This window comes from Notothenia rossii (assembly GCF_949606895.1).
Source record: "Notothenia rossii genome assembly, chromosome: 1".
Classification (NCBI taxonomy): domain Eukaryota; kingdom Metazoa; phylum Chordata; class Actinopteri; order Perciformes; family Nototheniidae; genus Notothenia; species Notothenia rossii.
The window spans coordinates 8,042,280-8,065,654 of record NC_136912.1 but is presented as its reverse complement, the minus strand read 5'-3'; the positions used below and the strand labels follow the sequence as shown (position 1 = coordinate 8,065,654).

The window sequence follows — 23,375 nt, the reverse complement described above, 5'->3', positions numbered from 1 at the left end:
TCATTCCGAGCACCTCTCCTTTGGAGTCGTCTTCCATTTCAGATCCGCTAAGCTATTTCCGTTGACTCCTTTAAAAGCAAACTCAAAACCCATCTCTTCACATCTGTCTTCCTTGAAAACTAATTTCCATCACCTAGTTTCGGCTCATCATTACCATCACTTCAGTCCCTTGCTTTTATGGAAATAATGTTTTATAATTTATATGCTATGACGTTTGTATTTTGTTTTTGTCTTTGCTTTTGTTTGCTTTGTACAGCCCTCTGAGGCATTTCTTGTGAACTCCACATCACAGAGATTCAGTTACAAGTTACTAAAGTACTAAGAGCTGATACAGAGAGGCTGTTTAAGCTGTTTAAAGTGGACTCTATATCATATGGTTATGTTGTTAGAGAAAAACAAGTTGGACCTAAAAGGTGGAGTTTTCCTCTGAGTAGAGCTGAAGTGTTGTGTTAATGCTGCTTGTTTAACCCTTAGATGCATAAGTGGGTCTTTTTGGACCCGGTGAGGCGGTTTTCTTGAAGTATCTTTGTAATTACATTTTTGTATCATTTCATATTCCAGATATTCCTCAAAAAACATGTTTTGGATATCATGCCATTCACATTTTAAATGTACATTTTAAGAAATTGTAGTTTTTGTATTTCTACCCCAAGCTTCCATAAGTGGGACAAAAATGACCACAGACTACATCGCAAGTGACACCTCTCAGGAAGATTATTTTACACAGCAATATCTGATACCTGTCAGTATAATAATAATAATAATAATAATAATAATAATAATAATAATAATAATAATATTATGAATAATATGAATAATAATACATTATATTTGTATAGGGCTTTTCAAGGACTCAAACTCGCTTTACAATATAAGGGAAGGTTAGGGTGGGGGGTATAGGACTATCAAACTTGATCAACTGGCATGGATTGATGGGGGGGGGGGCTATGAGTAGACAAGAGGAGAAGAAATGAGTTTTGAAAAGGGACTGGAATACTGTGAGGGTCTCAGAATAGCGGAGATCTTTGGGACAATATGTTCAAAACGTTTTTTTTCAAAATGTAAAAAACAATTGTGAAAAATTAAATATTTCTAATGTGAACCAAAATATAATACTAAATATTATACAAGTGATTTTTCTTAACCAAAATGACATAAATGGCATAAAAACACATTATTCTAATACGGGTCCTTTTAGACCCATGGAAGAGTGTAGGGTCCAGTCACCCGTGCATCGAAGGGTTAAGGGTAAATATGATCAGATGTACTCACCAGTGTTTGACAGAGACTCTGCTCTGTTGTTGAGAAAGATCTGATGAATTCAGTTTGTATTTTCTTTAGACAGAAACAGAGACTAGTCCTGACAGTGTGGCTGCCTCTCTGACTAACTTAAGGTTTTCTCTGATAGTTAGGGAGCAAAGGTTCTGCTTCACAGGTGTGTCAACAAGCTGTTTCTTATCTTTATTATGATCAGGTTTTACTTTAATCAGAAGAGTTCAGTTACATGTATTGGACACACATGTCAGTTAAATGTCATGGATGACATAATCCACATCCATACAACAAGTACAATATGTATCCACTCAAAAACTGAAATATATATACATCCAAATAAACTAAAGGCCTTTTAGACATTGAATATGTAACATTAGTGGTCATGATAACAAGGAAGAAGAGTGTTTTCTTTCAGGCGGCATCCCTTATGGATCATTATGGCATTTTTATGCCTGAATTAAAGCAATCATATTATCCTGTTCTCACTTTTTCCTCGTGAGATATTGGGTCTCGATTGATGAGGTTGTTGCCTAATGCTGAATCATAACAACATGTTAAAGGTCCTCAATGCACTGTATAAAAAGAGACAGTAGAGAATGATATCTCCCAGTGATTGAACCTCTTAAATCAAGGTCACTTTACATTTTAAAGGAGCAGTTAAAGCCATGAAAAAAAGACTAATCTTGCTGTTTTACAGGAAGTTTTTAAATCCATTTCTTGGTGAATCATCTGTGGTTTTTGATTTGGATTTCCTTGTGTCTCTGTTGCAGGAAGTAGAAAGCAGCAGGTAGTCACAGAGCATGGCAAAGGTGAGCACTAACAGTCCTTATCATGTTGTAACACTTCCTCTTATCTCCTACAGTATTAGCAGTATATTGGCTCTTTAGTAGTCATTATAAAACAATTATTAATGCCTTATTCTACATGACCAACACATTCTCACTCCCAACTCGGCCTTTGTTGACGTTATGTCAGGGTCCCTGTCGTCACTTTCCAACGCAAGGGGGGGTCCTTTAGCGTCGAGTTTCAACTATCAGGGAGTCCCATTGACTTGCATAGAGCTCCCTGAAAGTGGGTAATAGAAGAGTTGGGATCGCGGCGAAATGCTCTCTGCAGATCCACTCTCACAGCGTTTATCAACCTTTTTCTTTCTCAATATCATGGATCATAAATACAGTTGAGGCCTACATTATTAGCCCCCCAGGAGTTATGGAACATTTTCCTGAAATTCTTGCAAAAATATTAGCCCCAGGCCATTAATAGTCATTTGTGTACCCTTTCTGAGCCACAACTGACAACAACCTCTTAGAGTAGTTCTTTACTAGGTTGGCACAGGTCTCTTGAGGGATTTTGGCCCATTCTTCCATTGCAAATTGTTCCAGCTGATCCAAATTGCCTGGTTTCCGAGCATGGACATTCACTTTGAGCACCCGCCACAGATTCTCAATAGGATTAAAATCTGGGCTCTGTGCGGGCCACTCCAGCACCTTGGTTTTGGTGTCCTTTAGGAACTGTTGGACCAATTTTGATGTGTGCTTTTGTTCATTGTCTTGTTGGAAGACCAAGCGAGCTAAGCGAAGACTAAGAGCAGATTTTTTCATATTATCCCTCAAAATATCAACATCATTTACATTTTTCATGATGCCTTTCACCCGAACAAGGCTCCCTGTGCCTGAAGCTGCAAAACAGCCCCACAACATGATGTGTTCTTAGGGTTGAAGGCCTCTCCCTTTCTTCGCCAAACATAAGCAACATCCATGTGCCCAAACAGTTCCAGTTTAGTCTCATCAGACCAAAGCACAGACTTACAAAACTCATCTTTACCTTTCAAATGTTCAAGGGCAAACCTCAGTCTGGCTCTGATGTGCCACTCTTTGAGTAAAGGGTTTCTTCTGGGACGATGGCCCCGAAGCCCACCACGATGAAGAGCCCTCACAACTGTGTTCCTTGAAGCATCAACTCCCGAAGAGGCCAGGTCAGCAACAATCGTCTTGGCAGATGTTCGGGGTTTCTTGCTGACATCTCTGACTATTTTTCTCTCCAGAGTTCTTGAAATCTTGCGCTTTCGACCACGCCCAGGTTTGTTTCTTACAGAATTTGTCTCCTTGTAGTTCGCATTGATGCAACGTACAGCAGTTCTAGACACTGTGAAGCGCTTGGAAATAGCAGTATAGCCTTCCCCCTTATCATGAACCTCCATTGTCTTCTTACTGAGCTCAAGACTGATTTCCTTTGTCTTTGGCATGGTGAGTAGGAGTAGTAGTATAGTCCCTCTCAATAAGGTATTCAAGGGCCTGTTTCTTGGACTCCTTTTATGCTGATCGAAAGCTCAGGTGTGGCTTGAAAGCTGATTGGTTGATTAGGTGTGGTTTGAAAGCTGATTGATTGATTAGGTGTGTTTTGAAAGCAAAAATTCACATGGGGGCTAATATTTTTGTCCGAACCATTTTTCACTATATTTGATATAAAGCAAGCCTAAAAACTTATTTTATTTTCCAAAATGTACCAAAAAACTACTAAATAGCACTGGTGAATGTTTGATTATATCAAGTTTTATCAATGCTGGAAACATTGGGAAGCATTTTAGGAAAATGTTCCATAACCTCTGGGTGGCTAATAATTTAGGCCTCAACTGTATATCAGCAATTAAACAACATCTTACATTTCTCTTCACCATATACGTCTCCTTGCAGTATCAATACTGATTCGGCTGACTTTTTTACTTATCTTAACTGATACTATACATATCTATTATACTCTTATAAGATGTATGTAGATAGTATAAGAAATGTGTAGAATACGACAGTTTAATGGTGGAGGTATACACATATTGATAAAGGTCTTGTAATGCACTGTTGAGGAACCTGCGACCCAAGTTTTTCATCTCCGACCTTGTCAGGTATTGATAATCGGTCGGATAATCCAAAAATCAGCTCCTAAATTCTAACCCTATCTCCTATTCCTTGACCTCTGAGTGAAACGTCACGGGGTTAAGGGATAGTGGATAGGAGAATTCAAAAGGATTTAGGAGAAGAGACTGAGGTACTTTAGAGAATCCGACTGCACTTTCACTATCCGACGTGTTTATGATGCGCCAGCGGACGTCATTAATGTGCGTCTGCTGCTGTGGGGAAACTATGGAAACTACAGTTTTCTATACAGCGGACTACAACATGGATGTTTAAAAAGAACGAGGGACTACTGTAAACTCATCTAGAGATTCTGCAGCATGCTCTGATGCTGTTTATGAACGTGGACAACAGAGAAACATATTTTTCATGACCAAAGTTGGAATTGAAATAAAAAAGGAAAGTGAAACTTATACTCGTCACCCTCTCCCTTCGGTCCACATTAATACAAATGATCCCAATACGATTGTATGAACTATGAAAAGATCTTAAAATAAATACAAATGTATTTATTATAAACTTAGTCCTTAACATCTATCACTGTGTATATCACCATTCAAACATCTTTTAAAAGTTGAACAAACCCCACACAGCTCAGTAAAGACTGAAATGTTGACTTTATTTGATCATTTCAGTAAAAACTAACGTTCATATTTCTCTTTTTGATATAATTGCTATAATACTGATGAACGTTCAAAACAAAGCACTTTGGCAACTTACCACATACGTTTTAAAAAGCTTAATAAGCACCGTAACTTTCATGATATCATTTGTCGGTCATAATCCGTTGTTTCCGTGAACGGCCGACTGTTGTGTGACGTCAAATGCTGCGGCTGCAAGGCATTGTGGGGCAGCATTTTCTCCTCTCCTTTCATCAAGGGAGGTTCAGTGGTTCCTAAGCTAGTTCAAAATCATTATTAGTTCAAATCCAGTTTTGGACAGTCTGCCGTGGCTCCATCCCATTTCAAAGTAATGTTCGACGCTCGGCGTAACCCTCGGCGCACACTCAAACATCCAATCACAGAGCTTGAGGACGGGGTTTGTCGAGCGAAGCGGAGAGAATACTTACTTCCGGGTGTAAAATTCTCTAAAGCAACTACTATGAGCTGCTCCGATACAGATTTCAGTATTCTGAGCCCCTACTCTCCCCATAACTGACGGCAACAAAAGTCCTAGATTATTCAATTAAAATAAAGAAGTAAAAACAATAATTTTGTCTTGATATTGAGTAAGAAAAAGGTTGATAAACGCTGTGAGAATGGGTCTGCGGTGAGCATTTCAACGCGATCCCAACTCGTCTATTACCAACGTTCAGGGAGCTCTATGCAAGTCAATGGGACTCCCTGATAGTTGAAACTCTACGCTAAAGCCCCCCACCTTGCGTTGGAAAGTGACGACAGGGACCCTGACATAACGTCAACAAAGGCCGAGTTGGGAGTGAGAATGTGTTGGTCATGTAGAATAAAGCATTAATAATTGTTTTATAATGACTACTAAAGAGCCAATATACTGCTAATAGGAGATAAGAGGAAGTGTTACAACATGATAAGGACTGTTAGTGCTCACTTTTGCCATGCTCTGTGACTACCTGCTACGTCAACATAGGCCGAGTTGGGAGTGAGATTGTGTTGACATGACCATATTTTACAAGTAATAAGCCATTAGTTGAGAGTGTTTCCTCAATAACCCTCTAATTAGTGCTTAGTTATTGCAAGTAAGGAAGTTGTTGTACATGAGTTTTGGTTTTAAAGGTCCCATGTCATGGCCATTTCTACTGATCATAATTCCATTGTTGAGGTCTACTAAAATAGATTTATATTGTGCAATTTTCCAAACTGACATTGGTTTCTCATACAGCATCTCTGTAAAGTATGTGTATTCACCAGTATTCACTCTCTGTCCTAAACGGCTTGTTGGAGCTCCTGCCCCCCCCTTCCCTGTGAGCCCAGTGTGCTCTGATTGGTCGGGACGTTGAGAGGCTCGCTGCTGCTCGTTGCTGCTCGCTGCGAAGAGCGGACAGGCTTCCGGGTTGGCGATACAGCGAGAACAAGCGAAACTCATCCTGAGCATACACAAACACTCACAGCTGAAGTAAAAACTACTTGAGAGTTTCTGTGGTAATCCCAGCTTTATATAGTGTCTTCTGCTGATCAATCATTACTGAAAATATTGACCCTAAACAAAAAACTAATGTTGATAACACTTAGTACTTTGAGCATGTTATCAGGAGAACAACAATATCAAAACAGCATACAAACATACTGTAAATTATCTATAGAGGTACCTTTATGATGGAGTGTGGATATAAAATATTTTGATAATCAGTTGTATAGTTTACCAAAATTCAAAAAGTATGTTTAGGGTTCCTACACCTTCCTAAAAATCTAATTCAAGGACATTTCAAGGACTTTAGAGGCCATATTCCCTCAAATTCAAGGACCCAACAAGGTATTGTTTGAGACACTGATCAGAGTAGATTACTGTTGTGAGAAGGAGCGAGCTTTACAGAAGCTCAGAGACAAAGAAAGAGAAAGAGTTACAGTGATGGCAGACTGTCTCTTGCTTTCTCTAACACAGCAAAACAATATGTAGGTTGAACGACAGAGACATAGACTTATTTACAAGTTGAAGAACAAATGAAATAACTGAAATGTTTAACAATGTACAATATATATAAACTTAAACACATTTAATTGCCAATGTGCATTTTCATTACCTCTAAAGGGCTTGATTTGTACCCCTACAAATTGCTATTGTAATTAGAGTTGTCCCGATCCGATTTTCAAAAGATCGGAATCGGGAGGAAAAAATCGGGGATCGGGATTTATTTATTTATTTTTTATAAAATACTTTTTTTTTAATTTTGTATTCAATGTTACAAAACAAAAATGACCATGTTCAAGTCTTAAAGTCATCCTGAGGCCTTAGTTTTGGTTTCAAATTACACAACATCATGTATGTGTTGCTTCTTTGGGGCTTGTTTTCAAAGACCTGGTTGCTTATTTCTCTCAAATCTGGCAACAGAGTGGGCAGGGCGCAGTGTCTAATTGTAGCAGTAAGCTAACGAGTACTGAAAGCTTTATTTTGTTTTGATCCAATGCTGCACAACTGAACTGATCCAATGCTGCTGTGAAAGAAAGAAGCTATATCCATGTTGGATAGAATATCCAATTTAAATAAAAAAATAACCTTAAGGGACAACTTCAATGCTTTTTTTCTTTTTTTTGTCTTAATGCATTGCATAAAGATCGGATCGGGAAAAATCGGTATCGGCAAATTGTCAAAATCAAATGATCGGAATCGGATCGGGAGCAAAAAAAGGTGATCGGGACATCCCTAATTGTAATATCTACAATAAACGGTGTGCATTAGTTTGAAGGAAATCTAATGGCGTTACTTCAGTATTTTTTATAAAACAATAAATCAAAAAAATGTGGATTATCAAATATTAAAATAATTATTTATTAAAATCACTTCATGGCTGGTCAGTGAACAGAGGTCAGTGAAAATAGGTCAATGTGAACAAAATAATGATCATCCTCTTGTTCAAACATTAATGACAGTGAGATAAAGTGACCTCAATGAGGCTGTTCATCAGGTGATATGATAAAAGACATACCAGAAACCAAATGAAGATGACTATAAAATATATCTCTTTGCTTCCTCAATAAATCCAGTATAGTTACAAAGTCTGACTTTAAAAGAACACAATGTTGTAAAAACACATACAGGCAGGAAGTAGCAGTCTTATGTGTGCTTTATCTGATCTTCACAACAACCTCAACTTTCTTAACTGATATTAACCTCTCTCTCCCAAAACTAAAGACAAGTGCTGAGTCATGAAGTCAAAATATGACAAAGTGTAAAGCTTTTCAGCTGAGAAACAGAGTGACTGTGTTCATAGAGCCTGAGATCTCACCAACATCTGAAACAACAGCTATTTAGAATCTAGATGCGAACAGGCAGACATAAATATTACAGGAGGAGTTAACAAGTAGAGATCATAATACTAACATTACCTCCTTCAAAGTAGCAATATATAAGATTTCAATTTGAGCTTATCGGTTGTGATATCGATTGAAATCTGTAAATGCCTTAGCATAATGACGCCATTGGTTTTTAGATTGGTTCCCTGAACGCCTCACTTCACAATGCAGTTGTCTGTTAACTTGTCGCAGACAGAAAATGTGTTATCAACATTTTGGTTTCACATTTTGTTTGGAAAAAACTCAGTGCACCTTTTTTTTTAGCAGCTCTCATAGCACCTGCGACCAATTCATACAAACATATGATTTACCCCACCACTGTCACTTCCATTCCATACATTTGGGAAGCCATATAAGACAATAGACATGAATAACTTTGACAATCTACAGCCTTCGTTACTACTAAAACTATGTTCACCACAAACCAAAAATATAATAGTACATATTGTACAAATATACAAACTATTTCCTCAACACTGTTTCCATACCAACCCACACATGGGCATCAGATAAGGCCGGATTATTACCTCCATGGGCCACTGGGCACTGAGAGCTCAGGGCCCCTCAACCCACGTACCAACACGTAAGAACACGCCTAACCAACCCTATTTTTTTATTTTCATTAAATCTGGCATGTCAATCGCAGACCTATTTGTCAAAAGCAGGGACGCAGCTACATAGTTCAACCAAAGTAGGTCTAGCCTTTTGCCCTTTCAGTCAAAAATCACAATTCAAGGAAACAATGGATAAGATCTCAAGACAGTGTATGGCTCAAGAAATCCAGGGAATATCACTCAAAACCTCAGAGCAGCATCCCACTTAAAGTGTCCAAATATGAATGGTTGGCTGTACAAGTAAACAAGGAATTCTATTTAGAAAAAGCTATTTATTGTTGGGAAATGTTTGAATGCAGCCACTCTCTCTTCCTTTTTCTTTCTTTTCGCTTCCCCGCTGGGCGTTTGGCTGCTACTGGCACCATCCATAACCATCCACGTGACACAATGTCAATGTGACATGAGTGAAGGTGGCGATGTCGCCTATAGACCGCCGACGCATAATAATATAGTTGAGCGCACACATAGTGAGACCTATAGTACAGAGACAGTTTAGAACATATATTAATTTGACCCTATAGAAAAGGCGAGTTATTTATTGCAGAGTAGAGTATATGTTTAATTTAAAACAATGTATGATGAGTGAGGTTGTGCCAAACAAAATAAGAAAAATAACTTTTTTCTTTTCTTTTTCTCTTGTCACTGAGGGCCCTCTCTTGCTCAAGGGCCCCTGGGCACGTGCCCATTGTGCCCATATGGTTAATCCGGCTTTGGCATCAGATCCAAAAAAAGACAGACATTAACTGCCACACCATCTGTAATAAGACATTTTGCATGTCCCGTAACTGAAATACAACTCATTCAAGTCACCTGGTTTCGGTCAGCTGAGCGGTCTTCAACATCGGCATCACCCTCACCCCCTCCATCGCTCTTTTATAGGTGATCTTTCCTCCATCACTCTCCCACAACATTAAATTATTATAGCAACATCTGTAGCAAAGAAAAACGTTTTACTCAACTGGAAAGACAGAACAAAATGATCTATTAACCATTGGCTCAATCGTTCAACAGATCATGCAGACCTAGAAAAACTCTCTTCAACACAAAATGACAATATAACCCCCGTCAATAAAACCTGGTCTCCTTTCATGCACTACATTCAGAGCAGATTCCTCTTCACACAAGTTTGGCCAGACACTTCACAACAATGGATCAAGTAAGGGATAATGTGCAGCGAGGCAGTTATTATGGGAAAAGAACAACCGACAGGGTGGTCACGGAGCCGGTTAATATGGCTTAGTTGTATGCTCGATTCTGATTGGTCAATTCAGAACATGTGACAGGTTGTTAATACAGTAGTACAGACCAATGTCAAGCACTATAACAACACGTTGCTAAGGAGGACCAAGAGAGTGAAAGGAAAAGATGCTAAGAGATGGAGCGCTGGACATCAGATAAATGAACAGAAGAAGGTAGACAGGAAGTCAACACTAACAGGAACACGGTATGGGTTCAGCAGCAGGTGATTTAGTTTTAGTCTTAGTCCTGTGTTAAATTTCCTTTTTAGTTTTAGTTATATATTTAGTCACCTTCATCCTGTTTTAGTCAACTAAAAGTCTCAGCATTTTAGTCTTATTTTAGTCAAAGAAACCAAATTATTTTGAGTCTACTTTTTGTCGATGAAAACTGTTGAGCCTTTTTTAGTCATCAGATTATATAGAACATTTCAGTCAAATAGTCTAGGCAAAACCAATAATTTGTCATTTAGTCAAACTTATTTCAGAATAAGATTATATATTGTCCTTATTTGATGAAAAACACAGGTTGAATGATTAAGAATGCAGCTTTGCAGAGATCTGGTCAGGTTTGTGGTGTTTTTACCAGCGATGGCCACATTGCTTCCCTTCTGATAAAGCATTCACTTTTTTTCTCCGCCTCGTTGTAGCGAAAATGGGCCCAAATATCACATTGTTTCTTTCTCCCAAGCAGTGGTGGCGTTAGACTTTTTCGTTGTCAGTCATTTTGACGGAGAGGATCGTAACATTTCCGTCACAATCCATTATTACCTGTAGAGTCTATACACAACTCGTCACTCACTCTCTGTGACGGGGGGGGGGGTATTCAGTTAACGCGACCACTGGCCGGTGTAGTTCAAATGTACCGCCGCGCGCAGCACAGACACACAGCTGCTGCCCAGCCGAATTGGACAGCCGGGAGAAAAACTGACTATCAGAGATGTAACGTTATCTTTGATAATATTTCGTCTCCTCATTTTTCGTCAACGAAAGTAAAGCGAGATTTTGACATAGTTTTTATTTAGTAAACTACATTTCGTCTGGTCACTTTTCGTCAACGATATTGCGTGTGGATTTTGTTACAGTTGTTTACTGCTGTCGGTGCCGTCTCGTCATCGTCTCGTTTTAGTCATGGAAAAAAATGTTGTTGACGAACATATTTCGTCATAGTTTTAGTCAACAAAATTAACACTGCTGTTAGCACACATGTGAAGTTTGAGCACTTTTTGAACATTTTCATAGGAGTTATAGCGACATCGTCTTTTATGGCGAGGGATGCATTTCCATGGAAACGGCATATGATAACACCCCATAATTGACGTAGAGCTGTTAGGGCTCTCACACACAATGTTAATTGTCCTGCAAGCTGTAGCCACCGCCACCCATTCAGCTATCGCTGTTGAAAGATTGCTGCTCGTAGACGCCGTGTCCAGGCGTCTCCCCGGCAAACATTCAAGCGTGGTCTGCCGCAAGCGAGCGGCAGGAGCGGGGCTGTCAGCATCAGCTGTGTGCTTGGCTTGCTGTTTAAAACACTTTTTTTGTATCCATATCTCTCGCTAGAATCTCCCACCATCCAACTAACAACAACAACAACAACGTCAAGCCTTTGGGCTCTGAAACTACGGGGCGGCCGAGGACAAATACACATGCATTAATCGCACATTAAAATAATCAGTGGCATTAAAAAAGAAATAGCCCTAGTGTTTATATTTGAGCTAACGACGTGTCCAGAAATCAAAGGTTTCCATGGTGATGTGCAGTAATCAGTGAGAGGAGAGCATTTTCATTGTTCTGAATGAGAGATAAACCTCTTACATGTGAACGTTTTGTTGAAGAATCGTAACAGATATCGGTGAAATTTCAAAGCGTGAAGCATCTCAAGGAACTTGAGCATCTGAAGTGTACTTTTTGTGTACTTTCGGGTTAATAATGTGGCCTTTTTGGCAGATTAACTAAAGGTGTGTGGCTGCTGTGGTGGGGAAAGATGAGGCTGAACTTACAATGGGGTTTAATGGAGACATGTTGAAAGTTTTTATCACTTCATGCCCTCAAGAGGCATTTTGTTTAATTATTTTGCTTAATTTTTTTTTTTTTTTCAAGCTACGAAAGGTTTTCCTAGGTTTGTCATGAAAAATTATGTCTCAGGAATGTAGGTTTGGGAATTATGGCAGATTTAAAAGAAAATATGAAGGCAAAATTAAATCTGTCCTCCAGCTGTGACACCACGCACTCTAAAATCTGAAGAAGGCCTCTTTACCAAGGTCTGAACAATGTTTAATATCTCTAAAAGTATGAATCAGATTGTGTTACACGAATAATGTCAGAAAGATGTGTAACATTTTAAAGTTGGAATGAGGTTTCGGAGTGAAAGTATGAAGGAACAGTTAGCAGTTGAAGTCGCATGAAGATTTGTTGAAGTCTGAAGAGTTTCTCCATTGACTTCCATGTTAAAAAAAAAATGTTTGAACAGAGTTTCTGCGATGTGGAATGTGGGAGCAGAAGAGGTGCAAAATAACCCGGAGGAATAATAAAGAATTTTGTTTGTGGAAGAACAAGAAGTTGGAATGCTGTATCAGCGATTTAACAGTGATTAAACATATTGTGCTAACTTTCTAAATATGAATGTATACACCTGAGGCTGACAAAGGGCAGCTGAGCCTGATAACCTGAGGCCTTGGTAGGTCTGAACAGATTAAATATCTCATAAACGACAGTACTGAATGGATATTTTGTACAGAGAGTGATGGTTCACTTCCCAGAGGACGACTTCAGTATCCTATGTCTGCAAACACACAGCCTTTCAGATGAGCATTCATAGCTACAAATGTATGGTTGTGTCCCTTGTTAGAAAGCTGATCTAGTAGCCTTACGATGGCAAAACTGTAACAAAACAGCAGCAACTAGTGTTTGTGTAAAAAAGGAGGTGATTTAACTATGCCTGTTACCTCAGCAAAGTGGAGCGACCTCATGTTTTGCAAGCTGCGTTCCAGGACAGCTAGCTGATTGGTCATGTGGAGTATCCTGTTTCCTAGTTTCTTGTTTTCCATCTCTAAGAAATCCACCCTATCTGTTAAGCCCCAAGGTCCCCGCCAGCAGGGACCCTGGTTTTTTTTTCAGGACACTGTGTCTCAGGGGATCTTAATATTTAAGAACCTATTAATGTGTTATACCAGATTAACGGAAATAATCTCAGCTAACTGACGATATAAACCATTTTTACCAAAACAAAACACAAGTCTCATAAGAAGCATCTAAATGACCCCTTAGCAAAAAATGCTAACGGACATTGGCACAGAACTCAAGATAAAAGTACCCTTATTACTTATCGTAGCTGCACATACAAGATATCCGATTAAAGCTGAGGTTCCACAGATTATTTACGTATATAGTATCATCACTGAGTGATCCGAATTTGCGACAGGGGAAGCAAAGACAGACATCACAACACGTACCTTTACGTAGCTTCTAGGGAGATCGTCTCACCGTAGCTGTTAATCTGATCAAAAGACGTGTTCAATGGCATTAAAACGAGAAAAAACGCGGCTGAATCGGTTAACCCATGGGTTGATAAAGTTTCTGGGCAATAATTGGAATTATTTATCATTCATAATTCATAATTTTTTATGTAAAAATCGCAGAGCAAAAGTTAGCTGCTAATGGTAGCCACCAGAGTGGCTGCTGCTTCCGGTCTTGGCTATGCGGCAGTATAATACACACACATGACCAAATAAGGACTATGTGGGAGTTCCCCTCGATTCCATTGGCTCTGACGGTTAGAAAGAGATGTCACATGTCAAAATCCAGCAAGGGGAGCCAGAGATATGAAAAATCCACCCAAATGGCCCCAGAAGAGGTTTATTTTTTGCGAAATCTGTCTAAAAATGTCAAATATCACTTGTTTTGCATCAATCTTGATACAGGGTACTTATTATATGTTGTACTTTGAATTCCTAAAGCTTTTAGTCTACTAACCCATCATCCAAGGTTAGTTTTCACTATAAGTACAAAATATCTTTTGGACGAACACTATAATTTACAGTTTTTTACCATGTTCAATCTGAATTTTCTTTAAAATAAAAAACATCTATATTGAATCTGACTTCTCTACATCCAACTCACAGGTTTATCACTACTTTGAGAAAAAAGATTATTAATTTAACCCTTTTAGAAGGGAAGATATGGTCATTTGTTCTGGGAAAGTCATTTTCGAGCCTGAAACCTGAAAAACAGGCTCGGGGTTTTTAAGATAAACACTGTGTTGATACACCAGTATTGTATGTCAATTTAATTAGGTTATCCTGTGTGCACAATTGGTCCGGTCAACAATGTCTTTTTTAGTCTGAATTCAGTTTAAAGGTGTTTCCATACTATGAGTGAGATTTTCGAACATTGACAAGAATTTATGAAGGTTTTTGTCTAATTGTTGGATGCTATATGTTTTTATTTACACTGGCAATTCCCGGGAAACGCAACATAACAAGCACTGTTTGTGTCTTTTCTAACTAAACTCTTCCAGAGAATAAGGGAATAAAAAATATATATAAAATCTAAATGTTACCAAATGTGTAAGTGTATTTTATTTTGGCAAACTTCTTGAATGGCTGCTTGTAGGCCTGTCGCGATAATCGATAAATTGACTTATCGTACGATAAATAAAAATGGACTTGATAACTTTTCTGAGCTCGATAAATTGCCGTTGTGACCAGCATTTTAGCCTGGAGCGCTGTGGCTGCCAGGCGCGCTGTGAGGGGCGGGGCTGACACACAGCCAGGTCAGGACACTCCGCCTGCACGTGCAGCAGCGTAGCAGCCAAATTAATAATATAGCGACAAGCGGGAGACAACGTGTGACTTACTCGCGGGGAATTTAAAGTGAAATGGAATTTTTTACAAAACCTAACTACACATCTCGATTCTCCGGTGTGGCAGTATTTTGGATTCAAACCAAATCAACGAGGCGAACCTACGGACTTGAATGAGCCGGGCGGTGTGTCGCATTGGTTTAAAAAAGGTAGCGACAAAAGCAGGCAATACCACGCATTTTAAACCACCTAAAACACAACCACCCCATTCCGTTCCCAGCTGGGAGCAAACACGGCAGCTGGAGATGGAGAGCCCCCGCCCCGCCCGACAATGCAAACATGTTGGTGTTCCTTGCTCGAAAACTTAGAAAAACAGATTTGGATATGGCCTGTTGAGGCATCTGGGTCTTTGACAGTGGACTGTACACTTGACTGTTGTTTTAAGGAGTTTTTTTTGCTTGTGAGATAATGTGTGCTCATATTTATTTATTTATTTATAAAGCTCTCTCTCTCATATATATATATATATGAGAGAGAGAGAGCTCTGTTTTCCAGCCTGACTCTATTTAATTTTTAAGGAGTTTTTTTTGCTTGTGAGATAATGTGTGCTCATATTTATTTATTTATTTATAAAGCTCTCTCTCTCATATATATATATATATGAGAGAGAGAGAGCTCTGTTTTCCAGCCTGACTCTATTTAATTTATTGTTTTGGTTGTGTGTGATTTAATTAATTTATTATAATTTAATTAATTTGTTTTATTTATTAATTTATATATTTTAATATTATTTCACATTTAATTTGCAATGTTGAATGTTCAATAAAAAGTTATGTTTGAAAGGATGTACTTGAATTATTATTATATATTATCATTATGTCTAAAATGGTCTTAAAACGGTGCCGACAATCGTTTATCGCAATAATTTCCAGAAAAATTTATCGTCCAACACAATTAATTATCGTGACAGGCCTAGCTGCTTGTGTTAATATTCAATAGCTTGTACTTTTAGATCTTATATTGTAAAATAACATTTTGGAATCAACACCAATATTAAGCTACCCTATCACCTCCACTATCTCGAAAGTTAAAAGAAAAGCACTGCCACACCTAGATGGGCGAACTTGAACCAATGAGATTCAATGAGAATTGTTTCAATAAGTAAAATACTTCCTCTTCTTTTCTCAGGTGCCGTTTCATTCATGAAACATCAGCTGCTGCCACGTCCTTTCACAAGAGAGATCACCTTATACTGAGCCTTGACCCCAGCGTTTTTCAACAATGGGGTATTTCACATCTTTAAAATAAAAAACAAACAAAATAAATACTACTTTATTGTTTAAGCTACGGTGCCACACACTTCTGCATTTTAAGAATCAGAGATTTATGTGTAATCTGATTAATCTGACATCTTTGGCTCTTTTTTTGCAGACGTCTTCAGAGGATGAGGAGTGTTGTGAAATGTGTGCTCTTTGTTCCCATCACACTGTGTGCTATCTACTTAATTTCTCCATCTGTAAAGTGAGTCTGTGATAAATGTACGGGACACTTCATACAAGAACAATTACTGTAAGCCTAAATGCTAACATTACTTAATGAACACATGTTTTTATTTTTTGTTTTAGACTTTTAATGGGCTTCATACCTATGAAGAAATGCCATTTGGAAAGTGCAAAGATGCTGAATCTGGACAGCAGTGTGGACGCCAGCCTCAATCTTCAGTAAGACCAGAAGACCGTTTACAATTTGGCTGAACAGATAGTCCTGAGACCAACACAGACATTTATCTATCATGTTGAGAAGCCGCAGGTTTCATCTGATTGGACATAAAGCAGCAACAACAAATAAGTGGTGGTTTTTGTATTTCACCTTTTTAAATAATTCCTAAGAAGAAGGTGTATTTATAAATAAATGTTGGCTCAATTAATGGAGCCACATACAACTATTTTTGCTTAATCCATATTAGAAGGGTAGCTATTTTATACGTTTAACCTGACATTGCATTTAAAGTTTTGGTGCAACAGAATTTAACTGAATCTAAGTTGAGTGTAAATATAAAATAATACTACTAAAAATATTGAGATGCATATGACGTGTTTAAGTCACAACTTACCTGTAGTAAACTTCAGGTTGGTAAAGAAGAGAATTATAAAAGGGAATTCAGTCTAAATAAATACATTTGTTTTATATTTCAGGTCCAGACCTGACGTGCTAACCTGTACATATTGGAAAGCTGCCATCATCTGGGAAGGGATGTTTGACCCCCACCTCTACGACGAGATGCACAAGATGAAAGGATCCTCTGTGGCTCTAACAGTCTTTGCTGTGGGCAGGTTGGTTTTCACATGAATAAAGTAATAACTCTAAAGATAATCTGTCGTCAAACCTAAATACCTCCTGCTCAGCCAACTGTATGATTAGTGCATTCATGTTTAACTAGGTGATGGTTGGACAGATTGTATAAAAAAAAAGAAAGAAGGTTGGCAGCACCAGGTTTCTGTTAAAGAAGACAGGGGTATAACAAACTGTAAAAAATGACAAAAAAAACACCCAAAAAAACCCAGTGCTTATAGTTACTATAGCTAACTTTGAAAATATATGTTTTACTGTACTCATAAACATGTGAAGTGGACATGCTGCATCTAGTGCTAAAATGACTTGTAGTGCAGTTACAGATAAAGTCATAGGCTAGTGTCTGTTTGGTTGGTTCTGGTCACCAGATCAGATACCACTGCCCCAGCACATTGCAGCAAACCGTTTTTACTTGCAGCAGCAGACTAAAGAAGATACGAATCAATGGACCTCAGTTTCCTCCGGAGGTAGAGTGATAAGAGTCTAACAGAAAAGTGAATTGTTTTCTTTTCCTCAAAAGATACCTTGATGCTTACCTACACACGTTCCTGAACTCATCCGAGCAACACTTTATGGTGGGTTTACCCGTGACCTACTACGTGTTTACGGACATGCCAGAGAAGGTGCCTAACATCAAGTTGTCTCCTCTGAGAAGCATGAAGGTGATCAAAGTGGAGAAGAACTCCAGGTGGCAGGACATCTCTATGATGCGAATGAAGAGCATATCAGATGTGATAGCGTCTGATATTCGCCACCACTGCACGCACGTCTTCTGCTTTGATGTGGATCAGGTATTTACCGGGAGATTTGGATCAGAGGCTCTTGGGGATTCAGTGGCTCTGCTCCACGCCCACTACTACCACCTTCCAAAGTATTTTTACACCTACGACCGCAACCCAAACTCCAAGGCGTACATGGAAACTGGGGATTTTTACTACCACGCTGCCATCTTCGGAGGCTCGTGGAAGAATGTGAAAGCGTTGACCGAGGCCTGCTATCAGGGCATCATAGAGGACAAACAGAACAATGTGGAGGCTCTGTGGCACGATGAGAGCCATCTGAACAAGTACATGCTGCTCCACAAACCCAGCAAGGTTCTCTCTCCAGAGTACTGCTGGGATACCAGCATCGGTTTCAGGCGCGACATACAAGTCACCCGATTGCTGTGGGCACCAAAATATTATTACACACTTCGCACACCTTAAAAACTTGACAAATGCTAACAAAAGTAAAGTCTCAGGTTCTCGTGGTCCCTGGCTCATTTTATTCTCTCAGGAATTACTTTGCAGATCTGCAAGTATTTTCATAATGGAGTGACAACTTCTTATATAAATACACGCTTTTCTTTTATCCGGATATCAATTTTTTTTGTTGCATTTTTTTTCAGATGTATATAAGTCAACTTTTTCCATGTTTGATCAAACTGTCTGCCCTTGTTGATCCAGCTTATTTATTTGTATGTCACTTTGCCAAATGCCACTCTATCTCTGTTTTTAACTGATACTTATTGACACTCAAATTTGTTCACATTTTTTATAAATCTCAATTGCTTTTTATTCCCCCTGTTAATGTGTGATTTGTGTGTCCGTCTGTCCTCTTCTGTAAAGCAATGTGCTGCTCTTCGTTAACTGTATTCAGTGTTCATGTACAATGTTTATTAATTATACCTTCACCAATTTAAGATACAAATATAATCACCATAATGTCAGTGAGTCAGATTAATATGTTGTCTTCAAAGCATCCAATTTGAATGATTTGACAAAGTAATGAAATGGGGGTCGTAGACATACATGAACAACAGAGAAACTTTATGTTAGGGATGCCTTGCCTTTAGTTCATTCAGAATGGAACAATAGAAACATATTTATCCCGTGACTGCAGTGGCTCCCTGCCATTTCTCAAAGATGTGTTGGAGGAATGGACATTTAATATCATCTTATCAGTTTCTGAAGAAAGCTTAAAGGGAGAACCCAGTATGCTGTACTCTGCTAAGCTTTAGTAGAAGAAAAGGATTTGAATAGAATTTGATGTTGTTGCATTGACAAATCATTAGAGCTCGATCAATATTGAAAGTACATTTTTTCGTTTACTTTGCCAGTTTTGTCATGAATGTCGTATTGTTGTTCTGTCAGTCTGATATTCATTATGAAATAGCACTTCAGTTTAACCCAGATGAGCTTTGAATGAGCTGGTGTGACTCCTGATGCCTGAACTCTTTCTATACATTTGTGCTATTGGAGTAAGATGCTCCTTAGGGTGGTCCTTAGTGCAATGTACATTTTCAAATTCATTTATTTTAAGCTCCAACCACCGGAATTCGTTATGATAGTCAAGAAAACTCTCCTGGTTAATTGTATTCAAATTCCAACAGCATTTACCCCTCCCTCATCAACCTTGACGTTTAGCCTCAGTAGGGTGGTCCTTAAAATTGAAAGTCGGAAAGTCTAAGGTCCAACCCCCAGAATTCATTCTATTCGTCAAGAAAACTCTCCTGGTGAATTTCGTTTTCTCAATCTGACAACATGTACCCCTCCCTCATCGGGCTGGGCTGCCACACCAGCAGCTACGTTGCTACAACTGAGGCTAAACTTCAAGGTTGATGAGGGAGAGGTACATTTTACGAATACAGTTCTTGTATATGTCGAGATACTTAAAAACAAGATGCATTTGAAAGAAGAAATTGAATTTCCTCGGTCACACCAACAGAACTAAATGATTCACATTTCTATAAAACAAAGTAAAAAAACACAGAAAGATCTGACAGGAAAAGTAAAGTTGTTTTGATGCTGAGCTCTAACCAACATATCGGTATCTTGGCCTTGTAATCTTGATCGAGGCAAAAAAGAAACAGGATTTATCCTCAGTATTTTTCAAAAATTGTGAGTTAAATTAAATGAACTTTTAATATTTACACAATTCTTTATTATTGCACTTCATTTATTTAATGTTGAGAAAAATCTTGTACAAGTGTTCATACACTGTTTATTACTGTGTATTTCATGAAAGTTCAGCAACGAAACTGAACGAAAACTTCACACATATACCTGATTAAAAACAGTTTAACAATTATTTAACTTTTATAGTACTGACTTTTTACATGATGAATAGCAGATGAAAAGCAGCAAAAATAATTACTGATACACTATTATATCTGAAAATTGTATTTCCCTTTCACATGGTGAAAAGCTGATGACCACTAAAGGTGCTATAATGAGTGTAACTGTCATATATCCTTGAGTTTTCACACAAACTCAAAAACACAACATCTCTGACCTCTAGAAACAGCGTTGCACCATTTGTAGATGACCCAAAAAGAGACGTCTGATGTTGATGTGCACGACAAACTCTCTCTCCGTTCTTGAACAGCAGCACGTGAAGGATGTCCGTCAGCACCAATGTAGAGCTCAAAGTGGTAGGCTCCTCTCACTGGTGCAATGAAAGAACCTGTGGGACATTTTTTGTCACTGCAGGTAACTTGAGATGTGTTTGTTGATCATGTATTTGAATTGTGTAGAGCCAAAAACATTAGATTTCTGTGACTTAGAGTGTGGAGATTTGAGTACCTGTGTTTGGGTTGTAGGCATTCCCAATGTTTGAGAAGACGTATCTGAAGACCAGATTAGTTTCAGTATTAAATGGTCCGATAGTTCCCGAGCCTGAAACCAACAGAGATGCTGAGAAAGCCACCTGTTTGACTGAGAGAGAGAGAGAGAGAGAGAGAGATAGAGAGAGAGAAAGAGAGAGAAACATTTTATTTCCCTACTGTGAATTCATGTTTTTAAAATACGTACAGATATTACAAATTCAACCCATTATTTAGATATTTTACCTTCTCTGTCTCTCTTCAGAGCCTCCACCTGGTTTTCTGTGACATTTGACCTGGCTTTCAAAGTGATCAGCTCTGCTGCTTGTCCTGTGAAACAAGTGGCATCATTACATACTTGTATTTCACCATCGCTCGCATTATCAAGGTTAGCATTACCTATGGAACTTCTTTTTTTAAATGTATATAATACATTTCTGTTGCATCTTATATATTTATTCTAACATATTCTGTCTGCTAAAACAGGTTTTTTTTCCTGGTTTAAGATACAGTATCACAAATAATTGTTCACTACAAATTGTTAGAGCCATGATCTTCTCCACAATACCTTGCAGTTGTTGCTTTAGCTTGTCCACCTCAATCTTCTGTAACTCCAGTTCTTTCAGCTTTGCAGTTTGACCTTGATTAAAAAAACAAATGCACGTATATTGTTATTTATTTAACCATAAAAATGTTTTAACTCGTGCAATACTTTTTGTGTATTTCAGTTAATTGTTTGATTACTATTTTAGCCGTGTTAACAACCTGACTCTCGATAGGAAATTTGCATTATTCAGTTGCTACAGACATTGTGATTTTACTGCCGCCAGAAAGACATTTTGAGTGACAAACTGGGTTTCATTGGGCATATTGGACACATCAAGTCGACATTGTAGTGAGTCCAATAGCTTGGTTTGTAAGTCAACTACAGATGCTCCCATCAGCCTCAGGTGTATGTTGCTGAGGTGCTGATTAGCATATGTTAGCAGCATGCTGTTGTTTTAAAATTAAAAAAGGTGAACAAGCATATAACAATAGTTGTTCAGACGGAAAGTTGTTAAACCTGTTAATACATGTATTCTTACACATGCAACGTTAAGAAGAAGGCGACATAAGGTTCCTTGAAAACTTTAACTACACTTGTGGTCTCTACATTTAGCAAACAGCGCTGTGCAATAGCTGCCCACTGATCCGAGTACTAGGATGGGTTAAATGCAGAGGTCAAATTTCACTATGTGCATATATGTGTGACAATTAAGGAGGGATTCATCCCTCTGATTATATTCTATTCAGAAGAAGAGTGTAAAGAGATAGAAGAGTATCATTAGCTGCAAGTAATACTGTAAAATAGTATGTACTTTACTTTCCCCCTATGAAAGTATGTACTCTTAATATTTGTATGTATTCATCAAATATAACGTATCAACAAAAAAATTCAATAACATGCTTTAACCACTAGGCTGTTAAAGCACTCAAGTTTACAGTGTTAACACAATAAAATATACTGCTGTTTCCAGTTTAGTTTCAACCCGATATCACGGCAAGACGTGAACATGTGACGATTTACCATGCTGGGACACGTGAAGATGTCACGATTTCGTCCCTTCAAACGTGACAGTTACACGGTATTGTTAACCCATGTTAACCAGTGGAGAAATAACCGGAAAGGCCAAGCAAATGCTACCCCGACGGTTGGTTGTTATTGTCAATATAAATATAATAATTATTTATTTATTAATAGTCACACTCGATTTCGCCGATTTTCTTGTTGCCCCAGCTGGTCAACACCTCTTTTAGCAGAAACAAAGGCTACATTAATGTATTAAATCGATGTTAATCCATGTGTGTGGATGTGGAATTAACGGACGTGACGTTGTGCGATTGAGTTGCCAGGCAACAGCTTCGGTTCATGTTAATTTACAAACTCTTCAACTACAACCGTAGTTATATTTAAAAACATGTTAGAAGGCCTCACAAAATACTTTAATGCAAATTAAAATGTAAATGTGAAGGAATGTGTGGATAACAAAATACATCGATGATAAACGAAATACTGTGATGTGAAATCTGAAAACGTTTTTTAAAAATAAAATAATACTTTATTCCGAGTGTGCTTGCTTTTCTCTTTGAAGGTCATCACATAACGGCATTGTAATACACGGTTCGGCTGCATTCAATATGACATATCTGCCGTAGTTCTCTATTTATAGAGCCCTGCTGAGAAGACTTCTATACAAACAGGAAGAACTGACGCCAAAACTGAAAACGTGACGTGGATCAAAAATATATAAGCAATTAAACAACATCTTACATTTCTTTTCACACAATACGTCTCCTGGCAATATCAACACTAAATCGGCTGACTTTTATATTTGATCCAATTGGTAGATAGGCTGTATTTACACCATGGATCTGTGGAGAGCATTTCACCGCGATCCCAACTCGTCTATTACCAACGTTCAGGGAGCTCTAAGCAAGTCGATGGGACTCCCTGATAGTTGAAACTCAACGCTAAAGGGCCCCCCCTTGCGTTGGAAAGTGACGACAGGGACCCTGACATAACGTCAACATAGGCCGAGTTGGGAGTGAGAATGTTAGTTTATCACAAACTGTGTCTGCT

General features: G+C 38.4%; 1 protein-coding gene and 1 long non-coding RNA gene across 11 annotated transcripts in view; one reads left to right on the top strand and one right to left on the bottom strand.

The window, feature by feature from the left end:
• LOC307043245 (N-acetyllactosaminide alpha-1,3-galactosyltransferase-like) overlaps nucleotides 1-18,728 on the top strand; it is a 40,627-nt gene extending 21,899 nt beyond the window's left edge. For 3 of the 10 annotated variants that reach the window (XM_079687573.1, XM_079687567.1, XM_079687570.1), the window contains 5 exons: nucleotides 16,009-16,106; nucleotides 16,252-16,341; nucleotides 16,446-16,541; nucleotides 17,016-17,153; nucleotides 17,693-18,728. In XM_079687573.1, coding sequence (XP_079543699.1) covers nucleotides 16,102-16,106; nucleotides 16,252-16,341; nucleotides 16,446-16,541; nucleotides 17,016-17,153; nucleotides 17,693-18,377 — 1,014 coding nt within the window. In that variant the 5' untranslated portion in view covers nucleotides 16,009-16,101 and the 3' untranslated portion in view covers nucleotides 18,378-18,728. Of the gene's footprint in view, nucleotides 1-2,045; nucleotides 2,085-3,115; nucleotides 3,355-5,719; nucleotides 5,835-6,205; nucleotides 6,276-16,008; nucleotides 16,107-16,251; nucleotides 16,342-16,445; nucleotides 16,542-17,015; nucleotides 17,154-17,692 lie in introns of those variants that run through there. The other 7 variants (XM_079687569.1, XM_079687571.1, XM_079687574.1 and 4 more) reach the window with 5 other exon arrangements.
• Nucleotides 18,729-18,860: 132 nt separating this feature from the next.
• LOC307043293 lies at nucleotides 18,861-22,379 on the bottom strand. The gene is made up of 3 exons (XR_013809319.1): nucleotides 22,323-22,379; nucleotides 21,324-21,395; nucleotides 18,861-21,085 (listed from the first exon to the last, which is right to left on the bottom strand). It is a non-coding gene; the product is annotated as an uncharacterized lncRNA (long non-coding RNA).
• Nucleotides 22,380-23,375: the final 996 nt, after the last annotated feature.